This window comes from Balaenoptera physalus, assembly GCF_965194825.1.
Source record: "Balaenoptera physalus genome assembly, chromosome: 21".
Taxonomy (NCBI): Eukaryota; Metazoa; Chordata; class Mammalia; order Artiodactyla; family Balaenopteridae; genus Balaenoptera; species Balaenoptera physalus.
Window position 1 is genome coordinate 32,403,511 of NC_138902.1, and position 24,435 is coordinate 32,427,945.

The window sequence follows — 24,435 nt, forward strand, 5'->3', positions numbered from 1 at the left end:
GGATTCAAAGATGTCCAACTACAAAACAATCAAAAGAGGAAGGACAGTTTGGGGCCGGGATGGTGAAACAAAAGCTGATGTTGAGGTTGTAAAGCAACAGCCCAACTTAGGAAAGGATACCGCCCCAGGGTCGCAGAATCCTGCTCCGGTAGCTCCAATGAAGAAACGCTGCAGCTTCTAAAGGCAGACGCTATCTTCCTCCTCTCCTCCCCTAACCCCCTTAAACCTGGAGGCCCTAGAAATAGGTGCGTCTTTTCTTTAGAAGCTAAAAGAGAAATGCACTCGTTGATGCTGTACGAAATCACAGGCCCCAAACCAGCATCGTTAAGCGGTAGCAATCTCCCTCGGCGGTCTCGCCTAGCCCCACTGGTCTCCCGACCCGGACTCACCCAGGCCGCACGCTCCGAGCCCGCTGCAGCTGTGGCCGGTCGCCGCCAGCCGGGGGAGAACCAGGGGAAGCAGGCGCGGGGTGGGGGGGCGGGTCACAAAACGCCGGGGGCCGTCCCTACCGCCACCGCCCCTGAGCCGGTGCCCACAAACGAGACTTCCCAGTGCCCACCCGCGCAGGCACAGGAAGCACTTCCTGGGCTTGACTGACAGCGCTCTACGCCAATCGCCGTCCCGGAACTCTACGCTGCTCCACGAAGCGTAAGGAAGACGCTCCGCTTCCTAGAGGAGCAGGAGCTGGGGGCGGGGAGAGAAGGAGCCAATAGGAGAAGCGAGAAGGAGGGGGCGGAGTCTCTGCCGTTACCGCCTTTCTGCCTCTCCTCCGACTCGCTGGCTCGCCTATTGCGGAGGCTACCGGCTCCCCGCTTGCAGCCCTCCGCCGACGGCTTCGCGCTGCCCGGGGACCGGGAACCCGCGAGACTCTCGTCTGCGGTGCTAAGGGTGTGCCTCAGCAGCCCAAGGCACGGAAGAGGGACGCCCCGGCCTTCGGGCCACTGCCCTCGCTTTATTTTCGTTGTCGCGAACGCCGTCCGCCCGGGAGGCGCCCCGTGACCGGCGCGATGAGTGCCAACGAGGACCAGGAGGTGAGTCCGGGTGGACGCTCCTTTCCCGCGCAGGCGCGGTGCCCCTCCCCGGCCCCGCACGTGCCCTCGCCTCTACGGCGACAGCCTGGCTGAGACGCCCTAAGTTTGCGGGTGTCTTGCGCGGGGAGGCGTGGCGCGCTTACCTGGGTAGGGGACCACCTCTGCCTTTCCTCCCCCGCACTGCAGTTTTGAGTTTTGCAAACCCTGGGGTTCCCCCAGGTCTCCTGATAACGAGGGCGAGTGTCCTTGGCCCGCGACCCGGTGCACTTGGCTCGCCTTAAATCCCGTGCGTTGTTCAGCGCCTGTGTTCTGAGTTAGGCTCTTTGGGAATCTAATCACCTTTACATTTTAAAATCTGTTGGCTGGTAGAGAAAGTTAATTGAGTTAGTTAAATTTCTGGTGCAGGGAAATAATGACACTAGTGTCTTCTGGCCATGTTGCTTGGTGGAAGGAATCATTTAATGTACCCATCTGACAGTTGTCCAGTGGATACGAAGTCTGTTTTGACCATCCATGTACTACCGGAATTGTATGGTTTACACTCAGGTATTTTCTCGTGAAATGCCACTTTGACATTGAATCATATGATATTAGAGTTGTAAGTAGGAGTTCACTTTTCATTTAGAGTATACTGCTTGAAAGTTAGCACTTTCAAGTGACACATGTCATGGAATCTCGGGATTGGAAGTTACCTTTAAAGAAGACCCAAAATTCAACAAGCTATGATGTCTGAATCCTTCTAAAATATTCTTTCTTTAAATTTTTTTAAAATATTTATTTATTTATGGCTGTGTTGGGTCTTCGTTTCTGTGCGAGGGCTTTCTCTAGTTGCGGCAAGTGGGGGCCACTCTTCATCGCGGTGCGCGGGCCGCTCGCTGTCGCGGCCTCTCTTGTTGCAGAGCGCAGGCTCAGTAGTTGTGGCTCACGGGCCTAGTTGCTCCGCGGCATGTGGGATCTTCGCGGACCAGGGCTCGAACCCGTGTCCCCTGCATTGGCAGGCGGATTCTCAACCACTGCGCCACCAGGGAAGCCCCTAAAATATTCTTGCCAGTTGAGTTTCTAAGAAGGCGTGAACAGTTCTTACTGTGTAGCATGGAGCGTATAGTGTAAGGTTTCTCGAAGTTTGGCCCGTGGACCACCGCCTAGAACCTTCTGGGTGGTTGTTAGAAAAACAGTTACCTGCACTCTAGCTCAGATTTACTGAACTGAAATTCCTGCGGTGAGAACCAGCCATTTATCTTCTTCCACAGGACTGTTTTTCAGATGTTTGAAGACCATTTTCCTGCCCAGTTTTTCAGACCTCCTCCTCTCATACCAACTGGTTCCTTTCAGCTCTTCTCCATTTGTTCATTCCTTTTAGTTCCTTCACTCTTCTGGAATTGTGTATCTGTGGACACATTATAAGTTTATTTATGTTCTTTTTTTAAAATTTGGGCATTGCAGTTTTCTACAGTTAGATTTACTGTTAACAAAAACCCTTAAAGTGCTTTATGCAGAGCAGTTGTCTTTCATCTCCTGCTCTGTATGTTTAGGTACCTAAGGACAAGTTCTTCTACTCACCCTGTAAAGTTTCATCTTGTTAGATTGTTTTTAAAGGGCTTTTAAATCTCTTCTGCTGCTGCCAGCATGATTCACTATCCCATCAAATTGTCATCCACAAATTTGATAAGCCTGCCTCCAATTTTTGTTCCTGTCCAAGTCATTTAATTGAAATACGGGAAAGGATTAAGGACAGAAGGAGTAACACTACATTTTGAGTAATGTTGTTTTTCTAATCTCATCTCAGTTATTCCTTGATCCAGTTTGAATTCTTATATGTTTTTTTCTGTGAAGGTAGCAAGAGAAACCCATGGGGCTTTGCTGAAGTCCAGGTAGACTGTTTTATCTCTTTCCCTAATGTACCAATCCAGTCACCCTCCCTAAGAAGGGTTGTGAACATATATCTTGTTTTTCATATTCTTGCCAAGTCGTAGGGGCTACTCCTTAACTCTGCTGGGTCCTCGCAAACTCTTTCTTTAATGATCTGTCTTAAAACATTGTCCATGTAGGTCAAACTCACCATCCTGTAGTTTGTAGAATTCTCAACATGCATCTTTTTGAAAACTAAAATATCTGCGGAAGTGCAGTCTTTCTTTTCTTTACCTCTTCTGAGGTCTTTGTCAGTAATCACAACAGTGATGGGGTCTTCTCATTTGTAAGCCTACAGCGTTATAAGAAGAATTTCCAGGGCTTCCCTGGTGGCGCAGTGGTTGAGAATCTGCCTGCCAATGCAGGGGACACGGGTTCGAGCCCTGGTCTGGGAAGATCCCACATGCCGCGGAGCAACTAGGCCCGTGAGCCACAACTACTGAGCCTGCGCGTCTGGAGCCTGTGCTCCGCAACAAGAGAGGCCGCGACAGTGAGAGGTCCGCGCACCGGGATGGAGAGTGGCCCCCGCTTGCCACAACTGGAGAAAGCCCTTGCACAGAAACAAAGACCCAACACAGCCAAAAATAAATTAATAAATTAATTTAAAAAAAAAAAAAGAAGAAGTATTTCCAGCCAAGGATTGCTAGTTGCATTTTCTCTTGCAGTCCTTTTTCCCATCTTGGATAGATACTTGTCAACCTCTTTCTAACTACCATTTTTTAAAAGTTCTTTTTATTGTCCGTAAGTGTTTTTTCAAGTTTTGTATGCTTCTGTGGTAGGGATTACAAATATAAATAGTATGTGTAAATCATGGGGAACGACTCTGTTTCATACTTCTCGTCCACAAGTTTAATGTTCTTTCTACCCAAGGCTAGCCTTTAGCAGAGTGAGAAAGCACAGGCTCTGGAGTTGCTTTAAACTGAATCTTATTTTCTTCCCTAGTAGGAAGGAGAAAACAGTAAGATCTTCATAGGATTGATGTGAGAATTAAGTGAGATAATCCACCGCAAAATGCTTAGCGGTGCCTGGCGCATAGTGTTAAAGAAAGGGTTAGGATTGTGATGTGTTAGTATACGCACCTGGGTCATAAACGTCGAAGGCTATGTAAGTCAGCCAAGTTTTATGCTGTTGAGTGGACTTGAACCAGAAACAAAAGATCCTCTATTTCTAATCCATTTATATGACTAAACAACGCTCATGTGATTCATTTTTTTCAGATGGAACTGGAGGCATTGCGTTCTATTTATGAAGGAGATGAAAGTTTCCGGGAATTAAGTCCGGTTTCATTTCAATATAGGGTAAGACCTGGCATGAATAGAAGCACTTACTACTTTGTTGGAAAAGACGAAAGTTGCTTTTTAAAATGCTGGGGGTGGGTGTTGTTTTGTTTTTTTTTAATTTAGTGGTTTACATTTATTATGTCTTTGGATTTGCTGAAGCATTTAAATGAAAACTCATCACCATGACGTGAGTTATTTTCAACTTTTGAAAACTTAATTCAGAAACTTTTAAAAACTAAGATAAACGTTTTTATTGTAAGAGAATTTTAAAATGTTAGAAACAGAAGAAACATTAGAAATTATGTGGTTTTACCTTCTAATCTTAAAGATAACTTCTCAGTCCTAACTTCCCAAGCTCCCACAGCTTATATTGATAAATGTTGGGGATAAAATCCAGGTCTCTAGTCCAAGTCTAGCATTCTTTTTACTACCCTATAATTTAGTCAAGAAAAGTTGATATTTTCTTAATTCTGTATTAGAAATGTGCGTGAATGTTTTATGAGTCTGTGAAATGTCAATTTTTCTTTAAAATAAAGGTTGCTTACAACTCTTTTTCAACGTGGAACAGTACCAGTATTTTATTTTATAAATATATAACATAAACCGTTCATCTGAATGATTTTAAGTAGTAGTGGGTGGTATGGAAAACTTTTTTTATAAAAGACTTATGCAGGATTTATGGTTGTTAACATTGTCACCATTTAAAATAAATTGTTTGAGAAATGGTCCTTATACATGATTGTTATCGACTTCACAGGAAGTAAATCCCTTATAGTTATTTTTTTTTAGAAACTCCCCTCTCTGCTCAGTGCTTCTCAGTTCCCTTTCAAGCTCCACAGTCCTTACACCACTCCACGTATATACAGCAGAGCCTTTTAATGGCCGGAGGTAACAGTGGAGTTAAGCCCTGGGCCCTTCTGTTTGAATCCAGCCGTCCCCGCAGACTTCCCCAGCCACGGCCCCTGTCCCCGAGCAAATGGGAGAGTCCCCTGTGCTTCCCCAGATGTCCGTGCTGACACCACCAGCTACTCACTGAGCACACAGTCTCCAGGATGCTGTAGGACGTGTGTGTGTCCTGTTGGGTGGACACACTGATGCGACCTGTAGGATGGATTTCTGGGCAATGGAGTGTGACGTTTGGACACAGTGAGCTGAGTCACAGGACCTGGGGTTCGGTTCTGGCTGAGTCCTGGTCACACCCTGGGTTCCTGCACAGACAAGGTTAGCAGGCTTCTCAGTGACTCTCCCCTTTCCGTTCTTACCGCAGCTTCCCTGGTGCCGCTTCACCACTAGGCCTCCCGCTACTACTAGCCGGCTCTCTGAAATAGTTATCCCGCTCCTCTGTTTAAAAAGGTTTCTCCATTCCTGTAGAATGAGGACGAAACCCCTCAGCTTGACACCCAGTGCCTTCTGTTTGCTTCGGACTGTGTCTGCAGACTTTCCTAGCGCTGGCATCTGTTAGACGTGATACCTTGTTAAATGTTTCGCTGCATTGTCATTGATGCTCGGTCTTGGGACACATTGTTTGCTCTTGCCCTCACCTCGCATCCATCATCCATCCCGCTCCTCCGTTAATGCTTGCCCCAAGCCTCCTCTGTGACGTACGTGGGCCATGTCTCCTCTCTGTCCCCTGACTTCAGAGTAGAATCGATAGTCCCCATTTCCTCATGCTATGTTCTGTCCCTTCGGAACTTTTCATAGTGCTGCAGTTTAGTGAGTTGTCTGAAGGTCTGTCTCCCTTGAAGACAGTAGTGGTCTTGTCTCTTGGGTAACGCACAGTGTGAGGCGTGTGGCAGTTTGTTTCTACATACACTTTGAGTAAGGATTTAGTGATTGCATAAAGCAAGTAACTTTTATTACTTTTTTTTTCCTACTGTACAGTGGAGTTCCCTGTGCTATACAGCAGCTTCTTATTAGTTATCTGTTTTATACCTGTTAGTGTGTATAGGTCAATCCCAATCTCCCAATTCATCACACCCCCCACTTTTATTACTTTTTAATTATCTCTGCTTAAAACACAAGCATAAACTGATGACGTCCATTATGCAGGTAATCAACTTAGGTAAGTATAGCAACAGATCCCGAAGTTTAGTTGACATAATTTCTAAGCCTCACCTTATACTGATGTGGGGTATGATTGAGGGTAAGGAGATGTGAATAAAAACATTAGTGGTCAGAAAATAAAAGTGAGTCAAGTAACAATTTGGGGTGAAAATTTTTTAAGTCTTTTGACTGATGTTTAATATTAAGTATTTAAAAACCCACAAAGCAGCACATATACTAAAAATACTACAGAAGAGATTAGCATTGCCCTGTGCAAGAATGAGATGCTGGTTCATGAATCATTCCATAGTTTTATTTGAAAATCATCATTCTGCAACAACCAATGTGATGATTGTTTCAGGCAAGGATCCTTAATGGATACTGAAACCTTTGGGTGAAAAGTTGTTGAGAAACAAGCTATGCACATGGTTTTGTAGTATCACCCACAGATTGCTTCATAATTACAAAATGAAAAAGATACCTTTCCATTGAAGAGGTCTGGAGAATATCACCCTAACCAAGTGATCAAACTTGGTATCACCACTAATGATTCCGGAAGATCTTATGTGCCTCATTATTTGGTGCTGGGGGAGTACACCACATCACCTACCCAGTATCTTTATCAAAGCCATTTACCAAAGCCGTTTAGTCTGAATCTGAACAGAGGAAACAGTCAGTCCTGATCTGGGGACTTATACAAGAAAACTGGCCTAGGTTCTTTTTGTCATGAAAGACATTTAGGAGGTGGGTTGGGTACTGGGGACTGTTGTAAATTAAAACAGAATAAAGAGATCTGACAACCAGATGTAATCCACGATCCTCGACGGATTATGGATTTGGGTGTTGAGGGAGTGCTTTGTTAAAGGACACTTTAGATATGATTGGTGACTTTTAATATAAGTTATAATTAGATAATATTTTTGTATCCATGTTGAATTTCTTGGGTGTGGTAATGGTTTTGTGGTTATAAAGGAGAAGGTCCTTATTCTCAGGATACTTTAGTTTAAGGACATTTCATCACGTCTGCAGTTTACTTTCAAATGGTTCAACAAATGCCAAAGGAAAAAAATCACATACATTGGGGAAAGGGAGTTGGTCCTGTAGTGGAAGAAAGAGAAGGCAGGTGGAATAATAGGTATGTGGTGAATAAGATACGTGTCAGTGAGTGTTCATTGTTCTATTCTAGTTTTTCTGTAAAAGTTTTCGAAATAAAAAGCTGGGAAGAGCAAAAGAAATAGAAAAGACATCTTAAATTCAGGTCAAATAGGTGATCAAAAGATACAAACTTCCAACTATAAAGTAAATAAGTCGTGGGGATGTAATGTACAGCATGGCGACTGCAGTTGATAATACCCTATTGTGTACTTTGAAAGTTGCTAAGAGAGTAGATCTTAAAAGTTCTCATCACAAGAAAAAGAAAATTGTAACCGTGTGTGGTGATGGATGTTAACTAGATTCATTGTGGTGACCATTTTGCAATATATACAAATGTTGAATCATGTTGTATACCTGAAAGTAGTATAATGTATGTCAGTTAAACGTCAATTAAAAAAATTTTTTTTAAACAAATTTATTTATTTATTTTTGGCTGCATTGGGTCTTTGTTGCTGCACGCCGACTTTCTCTAGTTGCGGCGAGTGGGGGCTACTCTTCATTGCAGTGCACGGGCTTCTCACTGCGGTGGCTTCTCTTGTTGCGGAGCACGGGCTCTAGGCCTGTGGGCTTCAGTAGTTGTGGCTTGTGGGCTCTAGAGCGCAGGCTCAGTAGTTGTGGCACATGGTCTTAGTTGCTCTGCGGAATGTGGGATCTTCCGGGACCAGGGCTCGAACCCGTGTCCCCTGCATTAGCAGGCGGATTCTTAACCACTGCACCACCGGGGAAGTCCCTAAAAATTTTAAAAACTTTTTCAGGAGTTGCTGTCCAGCCTAAGGCACTCCTTTCCCTTATCTCTCTACCCTTCCTTTTTTCTATAAATTTTACATTTCATTTTCTACTTTCTTGGGATTGTGCTAATGCATATCAATTTACCTGTTCTTAAAGCCTCTTATGATTTAGCAATTGGAAAACTTAAGACAAAAATGAGGTGTTTCAAGTTTGTGGATTTTCATTTTTGTCCATTCTCTTCTTGTTCCCATAGTTGATGTCTTATCTTTGTCCTCAGAAAACTTTGATATAACAAAAAAATACATGTATCAGACATAATCTGGGGGCTGGAAAAGATTGGAGGGCTGATGAGAGAGACAGGCCATGGACATCAGGTAAAGCTGTTAAAATAGCCTAGGAGTGAGTTAAAAGACAGACTAATAATAGACTGAGCCCTCACCCTGTGCTGGGTCTTAGCCCATACCCAGGAGCTTTTCAACATATGACGTGACTGATCTGATCACGAGCATTAGAAAGAAGTCATTTTAAAGATCATCATTTAATATTCTGCCTTTGTAGCACTTTTTACAAGCCTAAGATTTCCCTTTTCTTCAGATAGGTGAAAACGGTGATCCCAAAGCCTTCCTAATAGAGATTTCCTGGACAGAGACCTATCCCCAGACACCTCCAATCATATCTATGAACGCCTTTTTTAACAACACCATGTGAGTAGTGTTTCGTTTTCATGAGGTTTTTTTTTGTTGGGGGGCGGGGGCAGGGTAACTGTCTCTTTTACTTTTCTCTTAGCAATGTATTTCTTGTGCATTGCAGATCGTCAGCTGTAAAGCAGAGCATATTAGCCAAGTTACAGGAAGCAGTGGAAGTGAATCTCGGGACGGCCATGACCTACACGTTGTTTGAATATGCCAAGGACAATAAAGAGCGGCTCATGGAGAACCACCGTCCTGTCTGTTCCGCTGTGAGCAGGGGATTCACTTTCGCCATATTTTGTTTGTTCTGGTTTTACTCTGCTCGTAATTCATTTTTACTATTTTATTATTTTTTTAAAATTGGAGGGAGACTTTGTGTTAGATTTAAAATGATGGTTACATCTGAGTTAAATAAGAACAATGAATTTTAGATTTCTTAGTGTCTACTTATCTTTAAAAATGAAATTATATTCTCTAGATTTTACCCTTCACATAAGCCTAGAATACTTCATGGGTGTGCCAAAACTGAGCCGTGTAGAACCAAATACTTTTTCAAGTTTATTTAACATCTTCCTAAAGCTCAGATAGAAGATTTCTTACATAGTGCTGAAATACATACGAAATTACGTACTTTCTCCTTGAGGCTTATTTAGTTGTAAGTAGTCCTGCCACAGTTCAATTGGAAAGTGTTGCAGCTTAAGGAGACTTCATTAAATAGGAAAAAATTATTTTATTTCTAGAACTGTTTTAGGAAATAATCATCTTTTATGACCTTAAGCAGGTATGTGTTAGACCCCTTTGCACCAAGTCATGCACTCCAAGACTTTCAGTGGTCAGTATCAGTTGAGTTTTGTCTTGTAAACCAAAGGCCACAAGCAGTTCTGGCTTCCGTGTTCCCCATGAATACAAGTGGACACTGAGAGGCAGCTGGAGAAGCAGTGGAGGGCGGTACCTCCTGGACCGGGGGCCAGACCGCCTGGCCCTGAGCATGCACTCCTTTGCTGTGTGACCTTGGGCAGTTTCTTAATCTCTCTGTGCTCAGTTTTTTCATTTTTAAAATGGGGATTATAATAGTATCTACCTCGTGAGATTGTACTAAGGATCAAATCAGTGATAGCTGTACAGCATTTATGGCAATGCTTGGCACGTAGTAAGCATTTTAAGTTTTGTCTATCTGACTACATGAGCCCAGATATTTAAAAAATTTCCTTCATTTCCTCTGGGAACCAGGAGGTTCTAAGTAGGCATATGTGATTTTTCTAAGGACATATTTAACTTTCAAATAATGGCACATTAACTGAATTGTAAAATTACCTTGGCACTTAAGAGCTTCAGCATAATCCTGGTATCAGATCTTGTTTCTCAGGGACCTGGTTATAACAGTATAACTAATATTATGGCCTTCAATGTGAACTTTTAGGAGAGTGAAACCAATAATGTGCTAAGGATCCTGATCTAATAAATGAATATAATAATAAAGGATTCTTTTACTTCACAAACCTAAAAATTGTCAACTCGTTTCAGGATGTAGCCATATTTAGTGTAATTCAGTAAGTGTTAAGGCTTGAGTCTAAGAATTTATTCTTTTTTTCTAGACGTCCATAAGCAATATCATCTCAGTTGAAACTCCTAACACAGCCCCATCAAGTAAGAAAAAAGACAAAAAAGAACAACTTTCAAAAGCCCAGAAACGTAAGCTGGCAGATAAAACAGGTTTGTGTTATTTTTTTCTCTTTTATAACACACATAACTGGATTGCTTTTTGGTATGATATGGATGCTTAATAAGTATATTTAGATTTACAAGATTAGTTCTCTATACTCTTCATTCTTGGAACATTTGGATCAGAGACTGTTTTAGGTCACAGACGTATATTGAAAATATTTACTACTACTTTACCACAAGAGATAAACATTTGAGAAGAAGGTAAAGTGGCAAAGTGACTATAAATGAGTCTGAAGATTGTAGACCATTAGAATAGTGTACAGATGTGTGTCCTACTGGTACCCTCTCTGACATGTTTGGAATTTTCCTGTTTGTTTACCTTTATGACAGATAAGTGTATTTTTGAAATTTTTTTGAAATATCGCTTTTATTTGAAATGAAGTCTGGTATACCATCAGATCTTAACACAATAAATAATTTAATGTTTTCATCTGTAGTTGACTTACTTATACAACAAGATTTAAGAATATATATTTGGTCCTTTTTCTTTATTTAACCTAAAACTTTGCAAATTGCCATCAATCTGTAAACTTTTTTCCCAGTTAAGGAAAATGAGGACATTACCATGTGTGCGTATAGATATTTCTATCCACATACACAAGTGTGTACGTATACTTAGGTCTGTATGTGTGTGTTATTGCTGTATGGTTACAAGCTGCCCTTTATTAAAAGAAGTGACCCTTTTACTTTGGTGAAGAAGTTTAAAATAATACCCTTTCTCTTATAAAGTGATGGTAGTTTTTGGTTGTTTATGTTTTGTTTAATGTCATTTGTGGCAAAATAAAAAGAAAGCAACCGTGTTGGCCCTCAAAATACATTTTTTGAGATCGTATTGGTTTATGAAATAGAAAATCTGGGACTCCATTATACCTACTGTCAAAGCAGCATTAAAGTAGAAACAACTGAAGCAGTAAATTGTTAGCCATTACAATCTGTTTTTTAGAATTTTGGTTCATCTCTTTTCAGAATGTTTTAGCATGTATTTCAGTTAGTTTGTTACTGTTGCTTTCACACATGATGATCTACAGTTGTTCCCTTTCATTACTATCTCCCTACCTCCCTCTCCTTGGTGATGCCCACCTAAAAGTCCTTATCTTCCTATAAGTATGGTGCAGGAGCTTGTGACTTGAAACTTGCATTCTAAATAAAACTTTAATGGGACAGTCGTGGCATTGTGGGTAAGTTTTGGTTACCAAAATTGGTGATCTGTCCCCGTGCCCCCTTATAACCAGTGACCAGTGAGATAAGATTCTTATTGGCATGAAGGAGAAAAGAGCCATTAGCATCTAAAATTGAGCTCCAGTGATATTATAGCTTTTCTCCTATAAGAATCACAGGGTTAGTTTCTGTTTCTCTTACTCTACAATTAGTGTCCTTGATTTGAATGCAGATTTTGAAAGTTTCATAAAATGAGGCATATATAGATATATCAAGCAAAGAGGAAATCAAGACATTTTAAATTGAAAATTTTTAGACTGCATTTATTAAACTATTTTTCAAATTTGAATATTCTATTAAAAGAGTGAAATTACTTCATAAACTATAAATTCTTATAAAAGGGTTGTGCTTGCTTTTAAGCACTCCCAACAGGTTAAAGCCCTGATTAAAGAATGTCAGATTATAAAATGGATATTTTATCAGAGCACAGCAGTTAGTAAATAAGTTGGCCCGGCCTCCTCTTAGGTTTTCAGGCAGACGTGTTGAGAAGGCCTCTTGTCTTGAGCCTGCTTCCTGGCATGAGCACTAACTCACAAAAGAGCAAACTGACACAACTTCTCACTTCAGTAAGCAAGGACCTTTTATTATTTAAATTTTTAATACATTTGTTGTGTAGAGTAGTATATAAAATCTTATTTAAATTTAAATATTACTCATTGGTCTTAGATATAAAGTTAGTGTTTTCATCCTTTAGATCACAAAGGAGAACTTCCTCGAGGTTGGAACTGGGTTGATGTGGTGAAGGTATGTAATATTTATATTCCAGTCTTCAAAAAATTGTTACAGTTATTGCCATCAAGTAATGAAATTTATATCTTCCATTTTCTCCCCTTCAACCTTTGGATTTTACTGGGATGTCTGTTTCCTTTTTCACGTTCAGCATGTAAGTATTTTTGAAATATCTTTCACATTTTTCTCTTCCCTACACCCTCAGTTTTAGGTTTTCTTTTTTTAATAATGGAAAATCTGTAGAAATGAGTTATAACTACAGTAAAGTGTGCCTGTTTATGTAAGTACATCTTAAGACTAGACGTACTAAAATATGACTCTAAATTATAGATAATATGGAATTTGAAACAAGTCATGAAAAGGAGTGCTTTGATTTCTTGGTAGAAATTAAGTATTTTTTTACGGCAGACCCTAAATGTAATTTCCCACCGTCGTCAAGAAAGATTTTCTGTTTTTGTTGTTGAAAATTGTTTACTTTCCACTTGGAACTTTTTGTCCCCTTCTCTCTGGTTTTTTTTGTGCCTTACTCGTCAACTGATCCTTAATACAGTAAGTTAATGCCCTGTCTAGGACTTCGTGAAATGAGTTTTCATTCCAATTAGTGTCACTACTGCTGTGTGGAGTAATTAATATGATCCAAGATTAGGATTAATGAGGACCCACAAGTATGGGTAATTTAAAAGCAGTGTATTCTTAAAGTTTATTTTGAAGCCAGCTGTTTGGGCCATAGGATGCTTTTTCTATAGAACCTGTTTGAAGTAATTTTTGTGCTTCTAAAATCTAGTACAAAAATATTACCTGAGAGTAGGGAGCCATGAGCCACAACTGGAATAAAGAAACACAGTACACGCAGACCTTGTTTTATTTCAGTTCACTTTATCTTGCTTTGTAGATACTGTTTTGTACAAATTGAAGGTGTGTGGCCATCCTGCATTGTCAGACGATGGTTTGCAGTTTTTAGCAATACAGTATTTTTTGATTAAAGTATGTGCATCGTTTTTTTAGACATCACGCTATTGCACACTTAATAAACTACAGTATAGTGTAAACATTTATGTGCACTGGGAAACCAAAAAATTCGTGTGTCTCGCTTTATTATGATGTTTGCTTTATTGCGGTCGTCTGGAACCCAACCCGCAAACTTTTGAGGTCAGCCTTCACTACTTCTTGCCTTCCTGGGAAGAGGCTGACGCTATACAAGCCGTCTGTGTGGGTGAAGCTTCTCTGGCGTTCTCTCATTGACTTGGGCCCCCGCCGCTGATCCGTGGTGGATACTTACCATTGTCCCAGGTGCACCTGTGTTTATCTCACCAGCTAAGTCTGCTCTCCCCTTAAAATGCTGCCTGCTCCAGAGGAGCTGTCTCCCAATCAGAGGAAGGATCCACCTTTTCGGTGTGGCGCCTCCCAGCCAAGCATGAAAAGGAGAATAATCTGGGTCATCTCAAGTGGTCATGCTCCTTTTTCCCGAGAGCCAGAAGTGTCGTTTTCAGTTTTTTTGTTTTTGTTTTTGATGTGGACCATTTTTTAAAGTCTTATTGAATTTGTTACAGTATTGCTTTTGTTTTTTATGTTTTGGTTTTTTGGCCATGAGGCATGTGGGATTTTAGCTCCCCAACCAGGGATTGAGCCCACACCCCCTGCATTGGAAGACGAAGTCTTAACCACTGGACCGCCAGGGAAGTCCCCAGTTTGTTTTTAAGAGAGACCTTCTTAATATAAATTAGAATTTTAAGCCAAAAAAGAAAGTAAAATTCAAATAATCCAGTAAGCTTGGGAGATGGGAGAGAGATTTTTAAGAAGGAGCTTACCACCTAGACACGGTTTGGACTCAGAATCCATTACTCTAAGCCAGTGGTTTCCACATGTGGTCTTTGGAGGCCCTCTCGGAGGGACTATCAGGTTCAAACTCTTTGCATCAAAATAGTAAGATGTTTTTGCCTTTTTTACACTTCCTCTCGCACATGTACAGTGGCATTTACGAGAGGCTGCATGAAGTGTGATGATGCCATCACTACGTTCTCCTATTAGAGCACTAATGGAATGTGTGCTTTTATATTCTTGCGTTTTCCAGAATTTTCTAAGATAGTAAGTAGGTTTAGGATCTAAGTACGTTCATTTCTGTGTTCACTCCGTTTGTTCCTAGTACTTGGACTGGTTTTTTTTTTTTTTTTTTTTTAACTTGGACTGTTTTTGTTGGCCATTTTCCATTATATCTGTCTTACTGTAGAAGCAGATTTGTGAGAACCCAGCTATCTTCTGTTGAGCTCGATAATAAAGAGATTTGCAAAAATGTAAAACAACACTACTCTTCACTTTAAGTTTTGGTTTTTTGTTTTAGAAAATGCAGTTTTTCATTTTTAAAATGTGACTGGGTTGTCATTATTGTTATTTTTATTTATTTTTAAATTTATTTTATTTATTTACTTTTTTTTTGGCTGCGTTGGGTCTTCGTTGCTGCACACGGGCTTTCTCTAGTTGTGGCGAGCGGGGGCTACTCTTCGTTGTGTTGCGCGGGCTTCTCATTGCGGTGGCTTCTCTTGTTGTGGAGCATGGGCTCTAGGCATGCGGGTTTCAGTAGTTGTGGCACATGGGCTCAGTAGTTGTGGCACACGGGCTTAGTTGCTCCGCAGCATGTGGGATCTTCCAGGACCAGGGCTCGAACCCATGTCCCCTGCATTGGCAGGTGGATTCTTAACCACTGCGCCACCAGGGAAGCCCCTGTTATTTTTACATGAATTAAATTTTTCATCTTTCACATGCAGGTGGGTATAATGTATATTTTAAAAAACAAAAAACAAAAAACCTCTTTAGGATTCTCAATTTTTAAGAGTGGGAAGAGGTCCTGGAGCCAAAATGTTTGAGAAGCGCAGTTTAAGACTTGTATCATGTTTTCAAAACTAACTGTAAGAATTATCTAGTTCAGATGATAAATCTTAAGTGTTTTATATAATTTTAAAATTTTAGAATTTATTATTTGTAAAAAAACAAAAACAGAAGAATATCATTCATTTTATAAATGGTACCTTTTGTATACTCTTGGTTCCAGTTTGTTTCTTGGAAAGCTTCAAGGGATTTTTTTACCTCTCTTGTTCTGTTGAGGTTATGTTTTCAAAGAATCCTGTTTAAAGTAGCTGAGGCTAAAGTTGAAAAGTATTTCCATATGGTAGAAGCTGTAGATGGTGCAAGTTACTTGAACCTTGTTGCCTGTTGTTCTATTAACTGTAAATGTTGACTTTTGATATGATGTGGAAATAGTGAACTCAAATAATATGATAGCTTAAATTTGTTGAATATTTCTTTCATCTTTTTTTATAGTTAAGCAAAACTGGCTCTAAAGATGATGAGTAGCACTTGGAATTGGAGACGAGGGAGGAAGAGCATCCTTTAAAAAGTAAACTGGGTTCCAGATCTTTCATTACTCTCTTCTGGTATTGAGGTGGCTTTTTATAAAACCATGTTTTTGTATGTTTCTTATGTAAAAAAATGTTTTAAGCTGAAAGTTCATGAAGAGATCTGGTTGTATTAAATTACTTTCACAAACTTGCCTTAATAAAAGGTGAAAATGTTACTGTTTAATATACTTTATGAAGCCAATTGGCCTTTGTAAATGGGCAAATATGGGGAATTATAAATCATCGGCGTTGATTTATGTGATCTTATTCTGGTGGATGTGATTTTTTTAAAGGAGTATGAAGCCCTTTTCAAATTCTCATCCCAGTGGAGGAGACGACTGAGTGAACAGTGCGTTCACAGCACTATCCGTATGAATAGGCTTCTCGTCTGTACGTCCTCATCCCTTCCTTCTCTTAATTACTGAAGCGTAAATTGCTTCAGAGAAATTTAAATACTAGTATTTGAACTTTATACATAATATTCTTTGTAGTTCCTTTTTATTTTTCAAGGGTGAACTGCTTTTTAATAAATGAATATGTTTATACTTTCCTTCTGGTTTGGGTTATGATGTTTGATCATGAGAGCTTTCAATGGTATGTGGAATAGGAGAAAGAAAAATAAAAAAAAAACCAAATCTGCCAAATACATTAGAAAGCATTTGACTAGAAGTGCTGGTTCCTATTTAAAACCGTTCTCTTTGCTGCATATACCAAAATGGGAGTAAAAGATGCCTTAATATTTAATTTTTATATTGTTAGAGATAATGGTTTTCATAAATTCCTATTTATCTGTTGTTGTGTATTTTTAGTTGTTTGATAACTGAGTTCTTCTAAGTGGTTTCACATAAAACCACATTTCAAGCTTTGTTTCTTTTCAAGTATCCAAATGTATGTCTCAGCCCACTCATCTTTGTAAAAATAGACATAGAAGTCTTTCAAATGCTGTTTTAGCAAGAAGTTACTGATGTGTATGTGCCGTTTACAGTGATTCTGTATATACTCCCCAGCTTCAAAAACACTTAGAACTACTGCTGTGGTTTCTGGAAGAGTCAGTTGTTGGTTCCTCAATTACACCTGTGCAGCTCGGGTCTGAGTTTTTAAAGAATAGTTAACTTTTAAAGAAGTTTCTTTATCAAAAGAGCAGTTTTGAGTTATATCCATGGTTTTTGCTGGGTTAACATTGGCTTCAGTTAAATCGTTTCAGTTATAAAGTAAGTATAACTATGGTGAAGAAGCTTGTCTCATTTTTAAATGCTGAATCACATTTTATTTCTTGAATTAATACGATAGAAATGTCAAAATTCAGGACCACTGGAATATGCCAACTTTTTTGTTTTGGGGTTGTGTGTATAGTTTTTGTTGTGCTGATTTGTTTGCTTGTTTTTTAAAGAAACTGAAAGTGCTATGTCTGCTAGTGGAAGAAAATGCTTTGTTTTGGCTCTGAAGATTCTGAAATTATTCAGGCATATCGTGGTTCATAGATTACAAAGAATAATGCTAGTTAAATGCCAATGAGCTATTTTTACTCTTTTTATACGAAATGTACAAATTTCGGGGGGGTGATGGTGACAGCGGTGCCTCTTACTACCTTATGTAAAACACTTGAACATTTTCATCAATATTGCCATCATCTGTTTAAGACTCCCAGTATATTTTCTCAACGTGTTTACCTAAAGTTGTATGGAATGACATAATAAGCAATAAAATCTGAATTACACCCAGTGATGTTTCTACATGTTTTATTTCACATCACTTGAGAGAGAATTGTTGGTTCTATAACTGCACAGACTTACGGTACAAGATGTACCATCCAGCTAGAAACTGTTCCAAATGTTGGACTAAAAAAGGTTTTTTAAATGAACTGATGAGAGGGTAAGATATACCCAGAGTCTAAAAAATTAAATGAAAGTTGGAAGCTTCAGTTTTCACAGCCTCAGGGGGCCCAGAAGACAGGAGATGAAGTCCAGGATCAACCCAGGGTGGGGAGGCATGACACATGGACACACACACAGCATGCATGAGGCCGAGACGTGTCCCCCGTGGGGGCCCTGAGGAAGAGTTCTTGTCTTGAACTTTGGTTCTGGGTGTAGTAGAAAATGTCAGTATACATACATGTACTCTCCTGCACTCATAACAAGTTATCTCATACTTGGGTTTCAGCCCAAATTCCTCCCCCATGTGGGCAATTTCAAAAAAACCCTCAAGCCAGGGTGGTACCAGGTGGGTAGAACCTCTGGACAACTGATAGAAAAGAGCACAAATCCACTCTGAAATGTTGAACCCACCATCAATCCAGACCTCCAAAGAAGCCCCACGGAGTGAAAACAGAACAAGAGGTGTTATCTGGTAGGAATTACCTGGTAATCTATGATTCTGAATTTCAGTGTTTTTGATTATTTGACAAAATCAGGAAGTGATGTATGGTCTAAAGTGTTTTTCAAACTGCACTTTGTGATCCATTAGTGAAGAAATTAATTGAGTGTCTTTACCAGCAGTTTTTCTAATGGAATGGACTAGAATAGGATTAAACAAAATACCACTATACACTGCATGTTGTAAGGGTATTTGGGGGTGTGTATGTGTAAGTATTATGTAAAATTTATTTCTTAAAGTGAGTAATGGTAAAAAAGTTTGAAAGCCGCTGATGAAAGTGTACAAAAGATGGAACAAATTTTATATGAAAACCGGTAATTTTTAAAAAGACAAAATATGCCTTTCAGAGTGCTAATAACATTGGTCGTTAATTTTGCGTTATTACTGAAGACCAATTAAGTAAAGCCACATTGCATAGTGTAATGGGAAAGGAGCAAAACGTTTGATTTGGAGTAGGATTTTTTTAATGCCTTTGTCCTGCATGAATTTTCATTATTACAGATTTACAGTTTTTGCTTATATGAAGAACTGAAGAGAACACCTAAGAGCTAATACCTGAGTAAATAAGTAAATCATTTTAATAGCTTTAATTTCATACTGATAAGAACCAAAAATAAGAAAATTAGTTCAATTTTCCCACCATTTCTAGAGGTATGATCATCTTCTTCCTGGGTTTCCTCTATCATCAATCCAGTTTCCAAAATAAATTATAACCTGCTGATGGTGGTGATAAAATAGACAGGAAGCACTCCCACCTCTGCCCATTTTCCCCTGTGTGTTACTGCTGGCAGCTGGGAAGTTCGAAGTGACCTTGCACGTTTCTCTGCAGCCTTCTGGTGCTATAAGAGGTCTTTTTCTGTGGATCCCACAAAGATTTGGCCTGTGGGGACCCTCTTCTTGATGCTTGAAACAACAAACCATCTCTATGATCAGTTCTTTCTTATTTCATTCATGAAAGAGAATGCAAATTATAAAAGGAGGAAACTGTCCCCAGGGTTGGGGGGAGGGGGCAGGAGGAGGATGCAGATGAAATCATTTTGCTTCATAATTAAGTGGTTAGGAATTAACCTTGAAAGTTTTAATCTATGACTGTGTAGAATGCAGAAGGAGACAAGAAAGGCTTTCATGCATGGGATTACAGAGGACGGGCGTCAGCAGCCTCGCGGTGTGTAGACTGAAGACTCCTTTCCCCTTCCCTGCTCCAGAGCTGCATTCTGCGGCTACTGCAGGCCGACGCTGCGTGTGTGTTTTTACAGAGGCCAGTAGGTGTTCTGAATCACCATCCGCCTCATTTGTGAAGGAACACACTGAGGCTTGGACCCTCGTACCCTCGGAAAATCTGAATCCCTCTGAGGTTTCAGCGGATGCAAACACTTTATTAATTCCTACATTCTTTTCACTGTCTGTTTTGAATTCTTAAAAATCACACCTTTTTCAAATTCTACCCAATAGGATGATTTTTTTTTTTAACACAAATGTGAAAAATTAAAAGTGAAAACTTTTCCTCCTTTTTCTGTCCTATTTCTCTGAAGATCACTAAATCTAGGATTTGTCAGTTGGCCATTTCATTCGATAAATGCAGAATACACTAAATATTCTTCCCCTTCCAGGGGCTGCTCGAAGATAAAATTTTTAATTGGTGGATGCTATTTATTTAAAATTCTCATGATAACGGAGAAATCATGGAGTGGTTACAAGAATGGCCATCCATCTGCTAAAAGAAAAACTTCACTCCCACTACATGCTGACAAATGCCATCTGTTAAATTTTTCCCTTAGTTTCTTTTTCTCCAAGTCTTTTTTTTTTACTCTGAGTAAGGTGGACAGCCTCTAGAGGGGTTTTTTTCCCCAGCTTTATTGAGCTGTAATTGACATATAACATTGTGTAAGTACAACGTGATGATTTGATACACTTATCACACTATGATTATTTAACACCTCCATCTGTTCATATAATTATTTTTGCGTGTGGTGAGAACAATTAGGATCTATTTGCCTTGCTAAGTATAAAATGCAGTATTGTTAACTGTAGTCTCCATGCTGGACGTTAGATCCCCAGAACTTATTCATGTTATAGCTGGAAGTTTGTACCCTGTGACCAGCATCTCCCAACCCTCCAGCCCCTGGCAGCCACCATCTACATTGTTTCTACGCGTTCAGCTTTTTTCGGATTCCACATACAGATCATAACAGTGTTTGTCTTCCTCCGTCTGGCTTATTTCACTTAGCACAAGGCCCTCAAGTTCCATCCATGTTGTCAAAAATGGCAGGATTCCCTCTTTCTCATGATTGAATAATATTCCATCCTATCGAGGGCTTTGAGCAGAGGAGTGAGGCGATCTGACTTTTGTTTCAACAGTTTATTGTGGCTTCTGCATTGCGGATGGACTGAAGCAGAAGGGAAGGCAGGGAGAGACCAGTGGGGAAGCTGTTGCAGAAATGCGGGTGAAAATAACGATGGCTTGAACTAGGATGGGAGGTGGAGGTGGGTGAGCGGTGATCAGCTTCTCGATGTGTGTTGAGAGAACTGCTCACAGGACTTTCTAACAGGTCAGATGAAGGATGTGGGAGAAATAAATAGACGCGTATCAGTAATGATTCCTAGGGAATTCCCTGGCGGTCCAGTGGTAAGGAGTCTGCGCTTTCACTGCTGAGGGCCCGGTCAGGGAACTAAGATCCCACAAGCCGTGTGGTGCCGGCCAAAAATCATATAATAATGACTCCTAAGCTTTTGACCTGAGCAATTGCAAAAAGTCAGTCTCGGGCTTCCCTGGTGGCGCAGTGGTTGAGAATCTGCCTGCTAATGCAGGGGACACGGGTTCGAGCCCTGGTCTGGGAAGATCCCACATGCCGCAGAGCAACTGGGCCTGTGAGCCACAACTACTGAGCCCGCGTGTCTGGAGCCTGTGCTCCGCAACAAGAGAGGCCGCGATAGTGAGAGGCCCGCGCACCGCGATGAAGAGTGGCCCCCGCTTGCTGCAACTAGAGAAAGCCCTCGCACAGAAACGAAGACCCAACACAGCCAAAAATAAATAAATAAATAAAGCCAGAAAACATCTTTAAAAAAAAAAAAATAAATAAAAGTCAGTCTTGTCAGAGACATTAATTCTCCCTAAATTATCCTACAAATTTAAGGTAATCTCTGTGAACTCGCAACTTGATTTTTTTTTTTTTTTGCAACTTGACTTTTAAAAGAAAAAAAAAAAGCTTATTCTGAAGTTCTTAAGGAAAACCAAGCACACTGAAACAGCCAGAAAAAAGATATTGAAAAAGAAGAGTAATAAAGCAAGATTAGTTCTACCCATTAGTAAAACATACTTCAAGCAACAGGAATTAAAGTGATAAGGTACTGGCACCTTCTCTGTTCAATGAAATAGAATAGAATCCAGAAATGGACCTAAATATATACAGTAATTCATGATATCTCTGTAGAAAATACAGTTTCTTCAATAACTGGTATTAGAACAACTGGATAGCCACCTGGGGGGAGAAAAGGAAAGGCATTCCTATCTCACTATTTACATCATAGTAATTTCCATACATCAAGAAAAGAAAAATGATTCTTAAGTATATAATTTCAGAATGAGACGACCTTCTTTATATTGGACACAAAACCCTGAAGCCATAAAGAAAATGCTAAGTTGGATGATGTAAAAATGAAAAAGTTCTGCATAGAAATAATTTCCATAAATAAGACAAACAACAAACTTTATTTTTCTTTTTGAAAAAAAATTTAATGTTTGAAAGAAAAATTACTTTCAATATATATACGTAGTAAAAGCTCTTAGAAATTATCAAGAGAAGAAATTATCAATAGAAAAATGAGCAAAAAATGTGACAGTTTTAGAAAAGGAAATGTAAATGACTTAAAGAAGAAGATGTTCACTCTCATAAGAGAAATGAAATCTGCAGTGAGATTCCATTTTTCTCCTATGAGATTGGCAAAGACTGAAAAGTTTGGTAATACCATTTTGGAAGGTGTGAGGAAACAGGCTTTCTCCTACAAAGTTTTTTGAGTGTAAATTATACAACCTTTATGAAAGACAATTCAGCAATGCCTGTCAAAATCACAAATACCGTTGGTCCAGAAATTCCACTTCTAGGAATTGTTCCCACTTCTATGCTTGTCTATGTGTGAAATGATCCGTGTGCGTGGATAATGTCCTTTACTATTACTCGTCCACGATCAGTATCAGTATCTTTAGGTATATCCTGGATGAAAGGCACCAGATTGGATTTGGGATCAAATCCAATGTGGTAGAGTGACTCTTAAGCTTTTGACCTTATCAACTGCAAAAAATCAATTGTTAGAGATATTAATTCTCCTTAAATTATCCTATAAATTTAAGGTAAACTCAGTGGTAGAGTGAAAAGGGCATTTGCATCAGAATCAAGCAGATGTATTAAAGGTATGCCCTTCCGCATTATTCGTGTGAATTTAAGTAAATGATGTCTCTCAGCCTCAAGTACTTCAACTGTAAGATGGGGACTTACTGGGAGAAGCAGACCACCGTGAGGCCCGAGGACCCCAGGTGTCTTTGCTGAGATGCCAACCTACAAGGCCTTCCCATCCTCCATCCCGAGCCCTTTGTGTAGCTGAGTCACACGGGCCACCACTGTGACTGCAGTGCACCCTGCTTGCCCCGCTGGTCGTGGGACTGGCTTGTCCACTCTTGCTGTAAAGGGTGCTGAGCCCTTGGCCCTGGACCTCAGCTCCAGCACAACCCACAGCTGCCGTCGGGCCCATCCCATGGGATGTAGGGTCAGGGACACTGGTTCCATCACGCTGAGCTGCTGTCACTTGCTGTGCTGAGAGTAATAAACTACCTCACTCTGGTCCGTGGAGTCTTGTTTACTTCCCAAAACTATGGCGTTATGGCCAGTCGATCGGCTTGCTTGCTTTGTCACCTCCTTTGGAGGCTCGTTACTTCTTGCCATCCTCTATGAGGCTGGGGTTCTTCCCTTGACAGGAATAATAAATAGTACCTTGAATTGAAAAGTTGTTATGAAGATTAGAGAAAACATTTGTAAAGAGCCTAAAATCGTAATGGGTACAGAGTAAGCAATAAGTGGCAGTTATTATTTTAAAAACAAATACTTTGTCAACTTGGTTCTTCAAATCAGATGTCCTTGAAGATCAATATCAAATGTTTTCTAGTTTATAATCTTGGCTATCTATCGTTCCCCTATATAGATAAATGAAATAGAGAAAAATGCATTTTTTAAATTTATTTTTTATTGGGGTGACATTAGTTTATGTTTCATGCATCCAACATTAAATTTCTACTTCTGCATACCCCACAGCCTGCTCACCACCAAAAATGGAGTTTCCATCCATCACCATACAGTAGACCCCCTTTACCCATTTTGCCCTCCCCACCCTGGCCCCTGCCCCTCTGGTAACCACTACTCTGATCTCAATATCTGTGTGTTTGGTTTGGTTTAGTTTGACAAATACATTTTCCAAACCTGTGTTTTCCTAACTGGTTCACAACCCAACGCATGAGCGGGTATAAATTCAATTGTGGGCTTCCAACAGCAAGTTTTTTTTAAATGAACAGAATAGAGTAGAATAGAATAGATCAGAACACAATATACATTCTAAGAGTAGATAAAGTTCTGTGAAACATTTCCAGCTTGTTTTAGAACCAGTGTGTGTTTATATTCTGGGCTGCGGTTGAAGATGTACTGTGAGTTCTATTTCCTAAAAATTGAAAACCACTTTTCTAAATCCTAAATTGCTGCTTGCCTTAAACGCCTGTGAGGATTTCAATGGAATTCGATCAGATAATCCTGTGTTTAACCAGAACGCTGCTTAGTTGGGACCAAAGATGGCAGGAAGTCTGCAGGAGTGAATTCTAACAAACCAGCTGCCCGGAGCGTGGCCGGGGTGCTTTATTCTGACACCGGTCCATCTAACAGAGTCCTGAGAGTTCAGGTTAAGAGATCGCAAGAAACATCCTACCACTTTCATTGTCAGCAAATGGATCCTTGCTTTAAATTTTTAGTTTCCTTCAAATTTATAGCAGCATCATGCATTTTATTTAAGCTTCCTGTGTCCTTAATACGCTGCAGAATTAGCTAGTGTCCCACTGTTTCCCACCTGAGCTGTCCCTCTGAGTCATTCTAACCACATCATGCTTTATGGCAGAACCGTTACTTTA

General features: G+C 40.1%; 2 protein-coding genes across 9 annotated transcripts in view; one reads left to right on the plus strand and one right to left on the minus strand.

The window, feature by feature from the left end:
* TRAPPC11 (trafficking protein particle complex subunit 11) overlaps positions 1 to 532 on the minus strand; it is a 39,846-nt gene extending 39,314 nt beyond the window's left edge. The window contains exon 1 of the mRNA XM_082444779.1: positions 390 to 532. The gene's annotated coding sequence lies outside the window, so the exon portion shown is untranslated. The remainder of the gene's footprint in view (positions 1 to 389) is intronic.
* Positions 533 to 727: 195 nt separating this feature from the next.
* Positions 728 to 21,392, plus strand: RWDD4 (RWD domain containing 4). 8 transcript variants are annotated; one of them, XR_014258395.1, is made up of 9 exons: positions 739 to 1,031; positions 4,157 to 4,237; positions 8,741 to 8,850; positions 8,957 to 9,104; positions 10,431 to 10,548; positions 12,244 to 12,344; positions 12,473 to 12,522; positions 15,823 to 15,898; positions 16,193 to 21,392. XR_014258395.1 is itself a non-coding variant. In XM_082444867.1 (8 exons), the coding sequence occupies exons 1-7, from the start codon at positions 1,008 to 1,010 to the stop codon at positions 15,853 to 15,855; spliced, it is 564 nt and encodes a 187-aa protein (XP_082300993.1). In that variant the 5' UTR covers positions 728 to 1,007; the 3' UTR covers positions 15,856 to 15,898; positions 16,193 to 21,392. The 8 variants fall into 8 exon arrangements, 6 of the variants coding, with proteins under 6 accessions (XP_082300993.1, XP_082300992.1, XP_082300991.1 ...); XM_082444867.1 differs by lacking the exon at positions 12,244 to 12,344 and having other exon boundaries at positions 728 to 1,031; XR_014258394.1 differs by having other exon boundaries at positions 12,244 to 12,522.
* Positions 21,393 to 24,435: the final 3,043 nt, after the last annotated feature.

Excerpts from the sequence above, each read along its gene's own strand:
- RWDD4 (XM_082444864.1), top strand. The coding sequence starts at position 1,008 with ATGAGTGCCAACGAGGACCAGGAG. Across the intron at positions 1,032-4,156 it reads GTGCCAACGAGGACCAGGAG|ATGGAACTGGAGGCATTGCG; the intron begins GTGAGTCCGGGT and ends CATTTTTTTCAG. Across the intron at positions 8,851-8,956 it reads GCCTTTTTTAACAACACCAT|ATCGTCAGCTGTAAAGCAGA; the intron begins GTGAGTAGTGTT and ends TGTGCATTGCAG.